Here is a 16280-nt window from a genome sequence, read left to right as displayed (position 1 = left end):
GTCCATGGCACTCTGGACATGGTTAGTACAATTTCTGAGCAGTGTTATGTCGTCTTGCATTTATTGATCACAAGTGAAACATGCATGTCTTAGACACTATCTCTTGCCCAAGAACTGAAGACCGATGATGTGAGCCTTGTTGCATCTGACGAACATTCCTATGGGTTAATAGTTCCAAGCTATACTTCTTGCTCCTTTCATGAGGGCCTCTCTGAGATGCTATGCCAATTGGTGATATTTTCTATTGTAGTATTATCTGAACGTGAAGAAGACAAACACCTTCATTGCACACAACAAATGAACTCGATTTCAGAAATATCTATTCTTCATGTGGAGTTTTTGGCTAGCATAATGAAGGAGAAAAGTGGTACTGATCTAGTTGACATGGTTGTTCAGTTATTCCTGTTTTTTTACCACAACTTGAACGAAATATTTGCAACTTTGGCTAGCGGACCGGAAAAAAAGCTTTTGTGCAATGTTCAGTTGTATCTAGTGGCGCAACAACAAGGGCCATTATTCCACATAGCTCATGGGGGATTTTGCAAGCTTGTTTTGCATCTACTTGTGGAAAGTATTATGGCCTTCTTTCACCATTAGTGGTACAATTACCGTAGTTTGATGTTGTGACCTGTTCAAGAAGCTCCCATGGCAACCTCCAAATCAAGAGGGAGTACACCAGCAACAATGTGATGCTCCCTGACAGTTGGAAATTGTATACTATGGAAATGATGTCCTATACAATCAGGATCCTTTTGTGAGTCACGATGTATCAAGAACAAGTTCACCACTTTCCCTTGGAATCCTGGTGCTTCAAAGGTTCTACATCGGCTTGGGGCAAGCCAAAGCTTAAGAAGGGGGGATGTTAGGAACCTGTCCTATATGGTACACGTCGGCCCAACTAACTGAAAGGAGCACTACAAAGAGCAGAAACAAGGCAAGGGTGAAAGTCGCCTAGAGGGGGGTGAATAGGGCGAATCTGGAATTTATAAACTTAAGCACAACTACAAGTCGGGTTAGCGTTAGAGATATGAACGAGTCCGAGAGAGAGGGTGAAAAACAAATCGCAAGCAAATAAAGAGTGAGACACAAGGATTTGTTTTACCGAGGTTCGGTTCTTGCAAACCTACTCCCCGTTGAGGTGGTCACAAAGACCGGGTCTCTTTCAACCCTTTCCCTCTCTCAAACGGACACTTAGACCGAGTGAGCTTCTCTTCTCAATCAAACGGGACACAAAGTCCCCGCAAGGACCACCACACAATTGGTGTCTCTTGCCTCGATTACAATTGAGTTGATCACAAGAAAGAATGAGAAAAAGAAGCAATCCAAGCGCAAGAGCTCAAATGAACACAAGTCACTCTCTCACTAGTCACTATTTGATTTAGAATGAACTATGGACTTGGGAGAGGATTTGATCTCTTTGGTGTGTCTTGTATTGAATGTTATAGCTCTTGTAAGGTGTAGGAAGTTGGAAAACTTGGATACCATGAATGGTGGGTGGTTGGGGGTATTTATAACCCCAATCACCAAACTAGCCGTTTGGTGAAGGCTGCTGTCGCATGGCGCACCGGACAGTCCAGTGCGCCACCGGACACTATCCAGTGCCCCTGCCACGTCATCAAACCGTTGGATTCCGACTGTTAGAGCTTCTGTCTTCTGGGCCACCGGACAGTCCGGTGGTGCACCGGACAGGTCCTGTAGACTGCCCGGTGCGCCTCCTAGCGCGAGCCTGACATCTGCGCGCACTGTAGCGCATTCAATGCGATTGCAGGCGACCGTTGGTGCTGAAGTAGCCGTTGCTCCGCTGGCACACCGGACAATCCGGTGAATTATAGCGGAGCGGCCTCCAGAATTCCCGAAGGTGAGCAGTTCAAAGTTGGAGTCCCTGGTGCACCGGACACTGTCCGGTGGTGCACCGGACACTGTTTGGTGGCACACCGGACAGTCCGGTGCGCCAGACCAGGGCACACTTTGGCTGACTTTAGCTCTCTATATTTGAATCCTTTCTCGGTCTTTTTATTGGTTTGTTGTGAACCTTTGGCACCTGTAGAACTCATAATCTAGAGCAAACTAGTTAGTCCAATTATTTGTGTTGGGCAATTCAACCACCAAAATCAATTTAGGAAAAGGTGTAAGCCTATTTCCCTTTCAATCTCCCCCTTTTTGGTGATTGATGCCAACACAAACCAAAGCAAATATAGAAGTGCATAATTGAACTAGTTTGCATAATGTAAGTGCAAAGGTTACTAAGAATTGAACCAATAAATTCTCATAAGATATGCATGGATTGTTTCTTTATTTTTAACATTTTGGACCACGCTTGCACCACATGTTTTGTTTTTGCAAATTCTTTTGTAAATTCTTTTCAAAGTCCTTTTGCAAATAGTCAAAGGTAAATGAATAGGATTTTGAGAAGCATTTTCAAGATTTGAAATTTTCTCCCCCTGTTTCAAATGCTTTTTCTTTGACTAAACAAAACTCCCCCTCAATCAAATTCTTCTCTTAGTGTTCAAGAGGGGTTTAGATATTAGTTTTGAAGAGGTTGTACCAATTTGAAATTCTAAATAAGATACCGATTGAAAAAATCACCAATTGAAAAATATTTTCTTAACTCAAATTTTTGAAATTGGTGGTGGTGCGGTGTCCTTTTGCTTTGGGCTAATACTTTCTCCCCCTTTGGCATGAATCGCCAAAAACGGATACTTTGTGAGTGAAATATAAGCCCTTCTAACTAATTTCTCCCCCTTTGGCGAACACAATATGAGTGAAGATTATACCAAAGTTGGAGAGCGGCGCGGAGTGACGGCGAAGGATGAGTAATTTCGATAGAGTGGAGTGAAAGCCTTTGTATTCGCCGAAGACTCCTTTTCCCTTTCAATCTATGATTTAGTTTGAAATATACTTGAAAACCCGTTAGTCATAGCACATGAAAGAGATATGATCAAAGGTATATTTATGAGCTATGTGAGCAAAAGATCAAAAGAAATTCCGAGAATCAAGAATATTTAGCGCATGCCTAAGTTTGTTAAATGTTTGTTCATCTAGTGGTTGGTAAAGATATCGGCTAAATGTTCTTTGGTGTTAATATATGCAATCTCGATATCCCCCTTTTGTTGGTGATCCCTTAAGAAATGATACCGAATGGCTATGTGTTTAGTGCGACTATGTTCAACGGGATTATCCGCCATGCGAATTGCACTCTCATTATCATATAGAAGAGGAACTTTGGTTAATTTGTAACCATAGTCCCTAAGGGTTTGCCTCATCCAAAGCAATTGTGCGCAACAATGGCCTGCGGCAATATACTCGGCTTCGGCGGTAGAAAGAGCTACAGAATTTTGTTTCTTTGAAGCCCAAGACACCAGAGACCTTCCCAAGAACTGGCAAGTCCCTGATGTGCTCTTTATATTGATTTTACACCCTGCCCAATCGGCATCCGAATAACCAATTAAATCAAATGTGGATCCCCTAGGATACCAAAGCCCAAACTTAGGAGTATAAACTAAATATCTCAAGATTCGTTTTACGACCCTAAGGTGAGCTTCCTTATGATCGGCTTGGAATCTTGCACACATGCATACGGAAAGAATAATATCCGGTCGTGAAGCACATAAGTAGAGTAAAGAATTTATCATCGACTGGTATACCTTTTGATCTACGGATTTACCTCCCGTGTCGAGGTCGAGATGCCCATTGGTTCCCATGGGTGTCTTGATGGGCTTGGCATCCTTCATTCCAAACTTGTTTAGAATGTCTTGAATATACTTCGTTTGGCTAATGAAGGTGCTCTCATTGAGTTGCTTCACTTGAAATCCTAAGAAGTACTTCAACTCCCCCATCATAGACATCTCGAATTTTTGTGTCATGATCCTACTAAATTCTTCACATGTAGATTCGTTAGTAGACCCAAATATAATATCATCAACATAAATTTGGCATACAAACAAATCATTTGCAAGTGTTTTAGTAAATAGAGTAGGATCGGCTTTTCCGACTTTTAAGCCAGGCATTCATACCATGCTCTTGGGGCTTGCTTGAGCCCATAAAGCGCCTTAGAGAGTTTATATACGTGATTAGGATACTCACTATCTTCAAAGCTGGGAGGTTGCTCAACATAGACCTCCTCCTTGATTGGTCCATTGAGGAAGGCACTTTTCACGTCCATTTGGTAGAGCTTAAAGCCATGGTAAGTAGCATAGGCAAGTAAAATACGAATTGACTCTAGCCTAGCTACGGGTGCATAGGTTTCACCGAAATCCAAACCTTCGAGTTGTGAATATCCCTTGGCCACAAGTCGGGCTTTGTTCCTTGTCACCACACCATGCTCATCTTGCTTGTTGCGGAAAACCGACTTGGTTCCTACAACATTTTGGTTAGGACGTGTAACTAAATGCCATACCTCATTCCTAGTGAAGTTGTTGAGCTCCTCTTGCATCGCCACCACCCAATACGAATCTTGTAGTGCTTCCTCTACTCTGTGTGGCTCAATAGAGGAAACAAAAGAGTAATGTTCACAAAAATAAGCAACACGAGATCGAGTAGTTACCCCCTTTTGAATATCGCCGAGGATGGTGTTAACGGGGTGATCTCGTTGGATTGCTTGGTGGACTCTTGGGTGTGGTGGTCTTGGAACTTCCTCATCTTGATCATGGGCATCTCCCCTTGATCATTGCTCTCCTCTTGAGGTGACACATCTTCTTGATCTTCTCCTTTATCATCTTGAGCCTTATCCTCATCTTGAGTTGGTGGAGATGCTTGCATGGAGGAAGATGGTTGATCTTGTGCTTGTGGAGGTTCTTCGGATTCCTTAGGACACACATCCCCAATGGACATTGTTGGGGACTTGTTCTCAAATGCTATGAATTAAGAACAAGGCAACATAAAATGTTAATTATCAAAGTCCTTCGTCCTTCGAAACATTATTTCCCTTCGGATATAATGAATTTCGGACGAAGGTCGTGAGGGACATACCTTCACAATCATAATAAAAGATAAGAGAGATTTATACACAAAACACGAAAAATAACATGATTTACTTTGAACATTATTATTAATCTATTTCTATTCATCTTACTTATATAAACAACAACAAATTACAAATGTACCTTCGGCTTGAAGGAAAGTAGGGGTACAAGCGTGATGCTAACGCAAATGCCAAGTCAGCGTGAACAGTACGGGAGTACTATTCATCTATTTATAGGCACGGGACGCAGCCCGTGTAAAATTACATTAATGTCCTTTACATTTATCAATAACTCTATCGTAATTCTCCGAGGTCTAATTTGGCTTTTCATCTTTAAGTCGGTTCCCCTTTCCTGCTACCATGCCGAAGCTTTTCTGCGCATAGCTTCGTGATTGTTTTAACCTTCGTCATGATCGCCTTCGCATCTCACTCAAGCTTCGTCTTACCTGTTCACATATTTCACTTGGAAAACATTGTCAAATTATGTTTTTGAGGACCTTCGGAAGCCGAAGGCCCCCAACAGACATGTTCCTTAGCGCGACGCACGGAGCCTCTTCATCATCTAGCTCATCAAGATCAACTTGCTCTACTTGAGAGCCGTTAGTCTCATCAAACACAATGTCACAAGAAACTTCAACTAGTCCAGAGGACTTGTTAAAGACTCTATATGCCCTTGTGTTTGAATCATATCCTAGTAAAAAGCCTTCTACAGCCTTAGGAGCAAATTTGGATTTTCTACCTCTTTTAACAAGAATAAAGCATTTGCTACCAAAGACTCTAAAATATGAAACATTTGGCTTTTTACCGGTTAGGAGTTCGTATGACGTCTTCTTGAGGATTCGGTGTAGATACAACCGGTTGATGGCGTAGCAGGCGGTGTTGATCGCCTCGGCCCAAAACCGATCCGAGGTCTTGTACTCATCAAGCATGGTTCTTGCCATGTCCAATAGAGTTCTATTTTTCTTCTCCACTACACCATTTTGTTGTGGCGTGTAGGGAGAAGAGAACTCATGCTTGATGCCCTCCTCCTCCTCAAGGAAGCCTTCGATTTGTGAGTTTTTGAACTCCATCCCGTTGTTGCTTCTTATCTTCTTGATCCTTAAGTAGAACTCATTTTGAGCCCGTCTCAAGAATCCCTTTAAGGTCTCTTGGGTATGAGATTTTTCCTACAAAAAGAACACACAAGTGAAGCGAGAATAATCATCAACAATAACTAAACAGTCCTTACTCCCGTCGTTGCTTATGTAAGCAATCGGACCGAATAGGTCCATGTGTAGGAGCTCGAGTGGCCTATCAGTCGTCATGATGTTCTTGTGTGGATGATGAACACCAACTTGCTTTCCTGCCTGACATGCGCTACAAACCCTGTCTTTCTCAAAATGAACATTTGTTAGTCCCAAAATGTGTTCTTCCTTTAGAAGCTTGTGAAGATTCTTCATTCCAACATGTGCTAGTCGGCGATGCCAGAGCCAGCCCATGTTAGTCTTAGCAATTAAGCAAGTGTCGAGTTCAGCTCTATCAAAATCTACTAAGTATAGCTGACCCTCTAACACTCCCTTAAATGCTATTGAATCATCACTTCTTCTAAAGGCAGTAACACCTATATCCGTGAAAAGACAGTTGTAACCCATTTTACATAATTGCGAAACTGAAAGCAAATTATAATCTAAAGAATCTACAAGAAAAACATTGGAAATAGAATGGTCAGGTGATATAGCAATTTTACCCAATCCTTTTACCAAACCTTGATTCCCATCCCCGAATGTAATAGCCCGTTGGGGATCTTGGTTTTTCTCGTAGGAGGAGAACATCTTCTTCTCCCCTGTCATATGGTTTGTGCACCCGCTATCGATGATCCAACTTGAGCCCCCGGATGCATAAACCTACAAAACAAATTTAGTTCTTGATTTTAGGTACCCAAACGATTTTGGGTCCTTTGACATTAGATACAAGAACTTTGGGTACCCAAACACAAGTCTTTGACCCCTTGTGTTTGCCCCCAACATACTTGGCAACTACTTTGCCAGATTTGTTAGTCAAAACATAAGACGCATCAAAAGTTTTAAATGAAATGTTAGAATCATTTGATGCAACAGGAGTTTTCTTCTTATGCAATTTAGCACGAGTTGATTGCCTAGAGCTATATGTCTCACCCTTATACATAAAAGCATGATTAGGGCCAGAGTGAGACTTCCTAGAGTGAATTCTCCTAATTTTGTGCTCGGGATAACCGGCAGGGTACAAAATATAACCCTCGTTATCCTGAGGCATGAGAGTCTTGCCCTTGACAAAGTTAGACAATCTTTTAGGAGGGGTATTAAGTTTGACATTGTCTCCCTTTTGGAAGTCAATGTCATCTTTAATGCCAGGGCGTCTCCCACTATAGAGCATGCTTCTAGCAAATTTAAATTTTTCATTTTCTAAGTCATGCTCATTAATTTTAGCATTAAGTTGAGCTATGTGATTATTTTGTTTCTTAATTAAAGCTAGGTGATCATGAATAGCATCAACATTAATGTCTCTACATCTAGTGCAAATGGAAACATGCTCAACGGTAGATGTAGAGGGTTTGCAAGATTTTAGTTCAATAATATTAGCATGCAAACTGTCATTTTCACTTTTAAGATTGGAGATGGTAACATTGCAAACATCTAAGTCTTTAGCCTTAGCAATTAATTTTTCATTCTCATTTTTAAGGCTAGCAAGAGAGACATTCAATTCTTCAATCTTAGCAAGTAAACTAATATTATCATCTCTAATATTGGGAATAGGATCATCACAAGCATTTGAATCAACCTTAGCAATTAGTCTAGCATTCTCATTTCTAAGGTTGGCAATAATATCATGGCACGTGCTTAGTTAACTAGATAATTTATCACATTTTTCTACCTCTAGAGCATAAGCATTATTAACCTTAACATGCTTCTTATTTTCAGCAGCTTAGTTTCAAAGAAACATCATTTTGGAGCCAATTTGAGCTAGAGAAGAAATATGAGTTGATGGAACTGAAACAACCAAGTTCCATAACTTAGACTAGTTGGAAAGCCACTAGATATGTTTGTCGAAGACATAAAAACACCTTCAAGTACAACCAAACTCATTTAAAGAAGATTTGTCAAAGTTTATCAAAATGGTATGTATCCGGTGGTGCACTACACCGAGTGTCCAGACGAATATGAAGTTGGTCTTCGGTGGCTGCAACACCATATCGGTCCGGTGGGTCATCGGACCGAAGTTCCAGAGAGGATGTTTTTTTTAGCAGCTAAGAGCTAGCGCATCCCTCCCAAAGACGAGATCTTCGTTCTATTGGATCTCTCTGCGCCATCGTGAACGGTCCGCCGTCTACACGCGAATGGTCAACGCGTCTGCAGAGGAGTGCATATCTCTATGTAGTCGCGACAGTCCGACCTCCATCGCGGATGATCCGTTATCGGGTATAGAAGACTTCAAGGTGTTGCACGGCACAAGCCCTAGGATTTGTTCGGTGTTTGGTTTAAAAAGACGTCAACATCCACTCAACCAATCTGACCCTATTTGTATCTAATATAAGCTAACAAGGGAGGAAAATCAGTGAGTGAGACAAAGCAAGGATATTTTCGAGCTGTGGCCCTGAGTTTTCACCTGTGACCACTTTGAAGCTCGAGACGATATTTTCCCCGTGGAAGCGAAGAGGAGCTTTGTCCCGTTCCCGCGGAAAGTGAGAAACGGAGAGTGCAGGTCGCATCAGCTCGCACTTGTTAGCGTATCATCCAGTCTCCAGAACCCACACCCTCCCCTCCCAGTCGTTGCCGCTTGGCCGCCTGCTCAGTGCTCACCACACACGTCCAACCGCACCCAGACACCCATCCTTATATACGCGCGCAGCTTAACGTACGCGGTGACGCCGCCAGCAGCTCGCTCTCGCACCGACCGTCCCAGAAATATCTCGTCGGCGGTCAGTTGAGCTGCGAGCAACCATCAACCAATCAAGGACGACGACGCACGGATCGATGGCCACGCTCTCCTCCTGCAGCCGCCTGAGTAGCGGCACCGGCGCCGCGGCTATCCGCCGGCAGCCGAAGCCGACCCGTGCAGGAGTCCTGTTCACCAGCCGGCGGGGCTCCTCCGCGAGCGTTCGCACGGCCGCCGCCGCTGCCACTGCGGCGCCGGCCGCCGTAGAGCAGCAGAACACGGGGTAAGTGGCGTAACAAAAACAAGCTGTCTGCTGCATGCCATCGCTCGCTGCTCTTGTAGCTTTGTTGGCTGACGACGAGTCTGCTGCTGGACGTGAACGCACGGCTTCCCATCGACCTCCAACTCCAAGCAGGGTGTCGGTGTCGCTGCCGACGTGGGCGGAGTTCGAGCTCGGGCGGGCGCCGGTGTACTGGAAGACCAGCAACGGCCTGCCGTCCTCCCCGGTGAGTACTGTTGTGGACTCGAGTTGTTGTTTTGGATGGGATGGGACTCGGGGTTCGGGCCTTGCTTGTGTTGTGTGTCAACACTGAATCTGATGCGCGAATGGGGTGGGATGGAGTTGTTATTGGCAGGGCGAGGGGCTGACCCTGTTCTACAACCCGGCGGCGAGCAAGATGGCCCCGAACGACGTGTTCGGCGTGGCGTTCAACGGCGGCTTCAACCAGCCCATCATGTGCGGCGGCGAGCCGAGGCAGATGACGCTGCAGGTCCGCGGGAAAGCCGACCCGCCCATCTACACCATCAGGATACGCGTGCCGCAGCACGGTGCGTTCCCATCTCTTTCGCCTCGTTAATTAATTACCATGTTAATTGCTAGTAGTAACGATTGAAGCGAAGCGAAGCGTCGTTGCGCGTGCAGCCACAAGCTTGATCTTCTCCTTCACCAACGGGGCCGAGTGGGACGGGCCGTACACCCTCAAGTTCAGGGTCCCGAAGCCATGGCAGAAGAAGCCGCTGAGCTTCTTCAACGAGGTGGGTGTGTGTCTGCTGCTCTGGGTGACGATGACCGGTGGTGATACACAATGCAAGCCTGAGTAGCTGACTGTCCACGTCTGTTGCAGGGCCTGGCGGACGAGCTCAACAGGGAGGGCGCCTGCGACCTGGCCATCTACCCGGACGAGAACATCGCCATCACCAGCTGCGCCATGGACGGCTACCTCGACGAGGGGGTGGGTTCTCTTTTCGGCGCTGCCCCGCTCTGCTCTCTAGTCATTCCAATCATGTGCCATTCCTTCGTCGTGAAAATACTATAGTCATGGCGTCGCCGCGCTAATATTGCAGGGGGATCGGTGCAAGCTGGATATCGTGAGCGGGTGCACGGACCCCAGCTCCGACATGTTCGACCCGCTGGCCACCGTCGACGACGGCTCCTGCCCACTCGAGTCTGATTCCGAGGAATGAAGGAGCTTCAGTTCGATCCTTTTTTTTGTGGGGGGCAAGGAAACGTGGTCCATACATCTTATCAGTGCAAGTTTGTGATCATGTGATACATGAAGCATATACGTGTACGTATTTCACCAGACTACCTGCACCGGTGAGCAAGATGATCTCCTACTTGCACCACCATTAGAGCAGTGGATATGATCTCATACTTGCGCGTTGCACTAGTAGAGTTGTGGATACTTAGGATCCATCATTGCAAACTCTGATACAAACCAGTGTAAGCTGAGCTGCATGGATTGCAGATCTGTATACCTACGGCTCATGCAGCTATACCGTCCTGGATTGTACCACACAATCAATATTATCAAATGTAAGATACGACTTGGAGGGAAGCTTATAAAGACTTCCCCGTGAATGGAAGAGCAATCGGTTCATGAATCATCGGAGCACAGCTCTCAACCATTGGCATAAACAACACTGATCACATCCAGTGTCAGATATTAGGCACACAAAGCACGCATTTGGCTACGCTGCAACTGCATGTCTGAAACTGAAACAAACAAAAACAAGCATAGCGCAACCAACAACCATGCTAGCATTACGGTTCCAGAGTTCAAGGCAACCACAGACGTTAAGTTAACATAGCATCATTTCGTCTTGGTTCATTCGCTACAGTATCCACTCATAGTGGCAACGAAGACTTGTAACTACAGGAAAGACCCACTGCACCACATACCCTTTCCATGCCAAGTAGATCCGCGTCTTCAGTCTCCACCAACCTGGCGTTTCCAGGAGTCCTCCACAATGAGCTCGTCTACTCCCCAGTCTTCATAGCTGTTTTAAAACAAAGTAATTAAAGATGACTACATTGTAAAAGTATTCATAAAAAAGAAGTATGTGCTTTTCCATGGAATCTCACCTTCCATCAGGTAAGTACCGTCTGATCGTGAAGGGTATCTTGCGCGCTCTCAGCTCCTTCATTGCAATCTAAAATTGTAAAAATACATATATATCATTGAGTACACAGTATAAGAACTAAAAGTGATGGTAACCATTGAAAGGTGATTGCTAAGGTTGAATCTCATTAACTCAATTAGACTACAGTTTATCATGCCTTCTATTTAATTATATAAAGCTATAGAAGTCCTTTTCTTTAAATGAGTTTAATCTATAGAGAGGTAGAAAGTCAACATCGACATGCTTCAAGAACACCCCAGTATAGATGGTAGTATCTATGGCATTAAAGGCTATAAAAGTGAAAGCATATAGATGAGATGGAGGGAACGAAGTATAAACCCACACCCTCAAGCTTTTAAGATTGAAATCACTATATGTAGAGCAAAGAAAAGATCAGTTCCAAATCCTCTCTATGAGTAAGGCCTAAGTATTGAAAACCAATTCTCATTTTATGGAACCTATGATAAAGGCTAATTCCAAATATTGATTATTTATCAAGTCCAGAGCCAGGCTTGTTGCAGGGATTAAATTAGCAAGCACAACCGACTGTACATGTAAATGGAAGTGAGAACTTGTTAAGCACTTAAGCTATAAACCTTGAGCAAATGATCACCAGCATGCAACATATGCAAATCAGGAGAACCATATATTTAGGCATGTGCAGAAGTCCATAGCAAGAAGCCATTCATTTAGTTTTCTATTGGATGAAATGCTCCGGACAAGGATGCACTGCTTTTAGTTCTTATGTTATTCAACTAGAAGATATATATCCCCTCTGTTTGCTATCTCCAAGTCTGCATCTCTCTCTCTCTCTCGAAGCTATAAATCTTAATATCCTTCAAGTCAATCTGGCAAGCTGAAGCTTAAGCACAGTAGTTATCACTAAGTACTCTACACTAGAAGATAAGAACATCGAGGTGACTACATGCAATATAATATATGCAACCAAACATGATTTTACCAAACGTAGCTTGCTTGTGCAAGGTAACCAAACGCCTTGGCATTGCATATGTTTATGTTGGTTTGGGCTGTGCTGCGTAAGGTCTAATGCAAGCAAGCAATCACACCCAATATGCAAATGTTACCGATGTTGAAGCTTGAGACTGTGAAACTTTGCAGAAATTAGTAAATACATTGGGACTAATATGCATGAGATATCGCAGGGAATGATACAGAAGGTAGACATATTCATAAGCCATCCAGTATATCTAAAGTATGCTTGGCTATCATACCATCAAACTGATCCACCATTTTTTCTGTCTAAACTAGAAGTCAAATCAATAGCCACATTATTCAGAAAAGGTAATACTAGTAAATGACACAATGACATCTACAATTAACAACAGTACAATTCATCTCAAACTAACAAACAACATAAAAGGAACTGAAAGCTATCCAATGTTCTAGTTGGAAAAAACTGGAAAATTCAGGTACTTTCATTTATGCTGATTGATTCGATTTATGATACATTACTACAGCATAATTAATTTACTTTGTACAATATGAAACATGTTCAAACATATATATGTTATTGAATATTGAATGATTTTGTGAGGAACAAATATCTGCTGCCCTGTAGATCCAATGTACAATAATAAAAAGAAACGTCCATGGCTATTTATCACACATGACATTCAGAAGTCAATCTTCATTTTAGAAAGCAAAGGTGTACTCTGAAAAGACTATTCAAATTTTATTAGATAGTTAGAATGAAGAAAAAAAGGCTAATTTTAATCTGAAGAGTTCCAATTTAAAATATACAGAAAAAAATATTTACCTCAAGAGGGTCAGTTTCACCCTCAAGCTCAACCATGACTGGAGCATTCATGCTGCAAAAAGACTAAGGTTAGTATTAGGTTGGAAGATAGGTTTTTTACATGTTCAACACTCAAAATTATTAACCTTATCTGCAAGGCTCGTGTACCCAGGATGCGCGCACGTTCGTACTTCGTCATGTATTTTGTTGTTTTGCGTTCACGCTTGGTCTTTTCCTGTTCCTTATCTTCACCCTCACCACCTATGACGTCATCAGGGGCATCTTCGTTGTTCTCAGGCTCTTCTTCAGCTCCTTCCTGTTCAACAGAGGTACATTGGTTGTATTGGCCATATAATATCTTCCTATAAAGCATAGAAGTTGAATAAAAGTATAAAACAATAGTAATGTGCCTGCACCTCAATCTCCGGTTCTGGGGGCTCATCCTCATACCTGTATAACAAAAAGAACAATAAGATTGTAAATCCAATGATACAACCATGTGAAACTTAGTGTATAAGTAAAAAGTGACATTTGAGTGATCAGAAGAACCACAAAGAAGTGGTGGTCACCGTTTTTTGTCTACCAACATAAATACCCCTTAGTTTCTCTAATGTAAATATTTACATGAAACACCAAGCTAAGTGATTAAAGCCACCTGACAAGAATTTGATCCAATAATTTATCACATAGTTCTAACCAACCAACTTACCCTATATTATTGCCACAGTTCGAAGGAAGGTGACAAATATATACAAGTGGCACTCTTAAATTCCTAAAATAGATGACGAACAAAAGGTGCAGGTATCTCCCTTCACTGGAGGGGAGATGTCCGATACCAAGGAGAGGAGATGCGTGATACCGAAACCACATAGGGGAGCTGTCATCCTAACTCAAGGATAAACTCGGTCAATCAACTAACCATCGCAGGCACCTTTTATTGACGAAAACCGATATGAATAATTCCAACAAAACCGCCCAGCTTTCATCCCTAAAAACGCTCCTCCACCCCCGACCGCCACTCTCACAAGCAGCGATAAATCAATCACAATCGACCCATTGCTACATATAAACCAAGAGAAAGAGAGAAGATGCGCTCCGTCGAGGCTGAGCGCGGATTAACGGAGATTATGCCTGTACAAATAAAACCTAATAATTCTCCGCTAACCATTGCGCGCCCAAACGAAACAAGCACCAGAGGGGGGGAGGATGAGGGAGAGATCGACCCCATGTCAATTTCGTTGTAATCGTCGTCCGCCATGGCTCCGCCCGCGCAAGCGCCGCTGCTCCGGTGGTTTGCTTACTAGGGTTTTCGCCGGGCTGCTGTGGGGAGGAGACGAAAATAGGAAACTCGAGGAAAGGGAACCAGACCACGGAGACAATTGTATATTTATAGCAACTCAAATACTTATCTAAACAAATCTTTAAGTGCTAGTCTGGCAACACCATTTTTTCGAAGAGTTTTTATATTCATAAGTAAAAAAGAACTAAGAAAATAATTTTTTAAAAAAAATAGGATTCTCAAACTAGTCATAAATCTTAAATTTTAAAAGTGGACAAAAAATGCTTCTCCAGTGGCTCTTTAAATAAACTTGCTAAATTTGTTAGTTGTTATCCAACTTCGTTTACTACCCACATTTAGCAACTCGATAGTAACTCTCTAAATACAGTTGACGTCAATTTCTTTATACTCGCGTGATTATTTTTTTCTCTTCCCACACGGTGAGGTAGCTACGTCGAACAAGTGTGGCACAAGTTTCTCCTTCACCGTCAGACCACTACTGTCCCATAGGTTGTGCCATCGGACCACCACTCCTCCATAAGTCGTGCCTACCGGCCTTTTCTCTTCCGACCTCGACATCATCTGCTCTTAACCCTGCCGTTGTAACACCCTTGGTGTTACGAGAACTAAAACATTGACATGTCATCATAAGTGTTTGCATTACCTTGTTTGGTATATCTAAAATGCATTCACTAGGTAATTTTTTTCAAAGGTGTGATGATTGTGTATTGATTATAGGACTTAGTTTGAGAACCTTGCTTGAGTTAAATGGGAGTAAATCATCTCTCAAGCAAGTGACAGGTTGGTTTGAAGTCTTTAAGTGCTAAAGGCAAGACTTAGAACCTAAAGCAACTTTGCTTTTTAAGGTAGGTCAAGTAGAAGAATCATTTGAGGAACTGGATTAACCTCAAAACCCTAAGTGAGATTTGAGGACACTTTAGACATGAGCTTCATATACTATAGTTAGATTTGAGTTTAAGGATTCACTTGGATTTTAGAATGATGGATTGAGTTGAGGAATCCCTTGAAGAAAAGGAGCCACATTTGAAACCTTAAACTGGCCCAAAAGAGAAATTCAAAACCTAGTGTGAATTGGGCAAAAAAATTCATATACTAGAGCTTTATAGCTTGGAAAAGTAAACAAATTTCTTATTTGGAGATTTCTAAGTTGTGTGAAATAAATTGGAGTAATTTGTAAAAGTTTAGTTTTGATTGAAATTTGAGAAGCTGGATATAATAACAATTAGCCAATTTTGGACCATTGTAACTTTACCGAGAAGGATCCTTACCTAGATTAAAGATGTGGCCCAAACCAAGCTACCCCAAAGTGAGCTACCTACTATAACATGCAATGAACAAAGGAGAAGGATCCTTACCGAGATTCAAGATGTGGCAGACGCTAACCACGAAGAAGGGTGGATCCACGACGACGTTTGTCTCCAGCGAACAATTCTGGTTAGGCCTGCCCCGGTTCCTTGCTCGGTGACCTTGCTCGACCTTCTTAAAATGTCTCCTTCGGTTTAACAAGACTACATACATGATCATCCCCCTGTATGTTCTAATTGATAGGCCATTTGTCCAACTCGTTTTAGGATCATAAAGGGTCCAATAAAGCAAAGGGACAACTTCCCTTTGACCCTGATTCTCTGCATACCCTTGATTAGTGACACTTTTAGGTACACCTGACCACTTTCCTCGACCTCCAAATGTCTTGACTGGGATGTCTTTAGATTTTCTCTAATAATCTAGTCTTGTCTTTCAACTTCTTGGATAATTTCTGGTCCAAAGAACTATCTATCTCTAGTCTGGTTCTAGTATAAGGGGGTTCTACATTTTCTCCCATATAAGGCTATCTCCAACAAGAGCCGGTAAAACATCCTGTACTTTAAATATAGCGAACGTAGACGTTTGGTACGCATCCAACGACATCCGCTAAACCCTCTGGTAAAAAATACAGGGCTACCCTCATCCACGTAGACGTTCGATATCCA

At 42.8% G+C, this 16280-nt stretch overlaps 2 protein-coding genes across 2 annotated transcripts; one reads left to right on the top strand and one right to left on the bottom strand.

The window, feature by feature from the left end:
• The first annotated feature begins 8789 nt into the window (after nt 1–8789).
• On the top strand, nt 8790–10675 carry LOC100037827 (chloroplast post-illumination chlorophyll fluorescence increase protein). The gene is made up of 6 exons (NM_001374297.1): nt 8790–9134; nt 9267–9357; nt 9487–9679; nt 9774–9886; nt 9976–10083; nt 10196–10675. Exons 1-6 carry the CDS (start codon nt 8950–8952, stop codon nt 10313–10315), a joined length of 810 nt encoding a protein of 269 aa, NP_001361226.1. The 5' UTR covers nt 8790–8949; the 3' UTR covers nt 10316–10675.
• A 54-nt stretch (nt 10676–10729) lies between these two features.
• Nucleotides 10730–14401, bottom strand: LOC100282532 (DNA-directed RNA polymerases I, II, and III 14.4 kDa polypeptide). The gene is made up of 6 exons (NM_001155440.2): nt 14234–14401; nt 13427–13460; nt 13157–13326; nt 13032–13083; nt 11217–11284; nt 10730–11131 (listed from the first exon to the last, which is right to left on the bottom strand). Exons 1-6 carry the CDS (start codon nt 14266–14268, stop codon nt 11062–11064), a joined length of 429 nt encoding a protein of 142 aa, NP_001148912.2. The 5' UTR covers nt 14269–14401; the 3' UTR covers nt 10730–11061.
• Between the last annotated feature and the right edge of the window lie 1879 nt (nt 14402–16280).

This window comes from Zea mays, chromosome 5 (assembly GCF_902167145.1).
Source record: "Zea mays cultivar B73 chromosome 5, Zm-B73-REFERENCE-NAM-5.0, whole genome shotgun sequence".
NCBI classification, from domain to species: Eukaryota; Viridiplantae; Streptophyta; class Magnoliopsida; order Poales; family Poaceae; genus Zea; species Zea mays.
The sequence above is the reverse complement of the archived record's forward strand: the minus strand, read 5'-3'. Positions and strand labels throughout refer to the sequence as shown.

Bases quoted from the DNA above. Each gene is read 5' to 3' on its own strand.
- LOC100282532 (NM_001155440.2), bottom strand. From the start codon at position 14,268: ATGGCGGACGACGATTACAACGAAATTGACATGGG. The intron at 13,084-13,156 runs GTTAATAATTTT...GTCTTTTTGCAG, and splicing joins ACACGAGCCTTGCAGATAAG to CATGAATGCTCCAGTCATGG. The intron at 11,132-11,216 runs GTGAGATTCCAT...GTTTTAAAACAG, and splicing joins CGGTACTTACCTGATGGAAG to CTATGAAGACTGGGGAGTAG.
- LOC100037827 (NM_001374297.1), top strand. From the start codon at position 8,950: ATGGCCACGCTCTCCTCCTGCAGCCGCCTGAGTAGCGGCACCGGCGCC. The intron at 9,358-9,486 runs GTGAGTACTGTT...TGTTATTGGCAG, and splicing joins ACGGCCTGCCGTCCTCCCCG to GGCGAGGGGCTGACCCTGTT. The intron at 10,084-10,195 runs GTGGGTTCTCTT...CTAATATTGCAG, and splicing joins ACGGCTACCTCGACGAGGGG to GGGGATCGGTGCAAGCTGGA.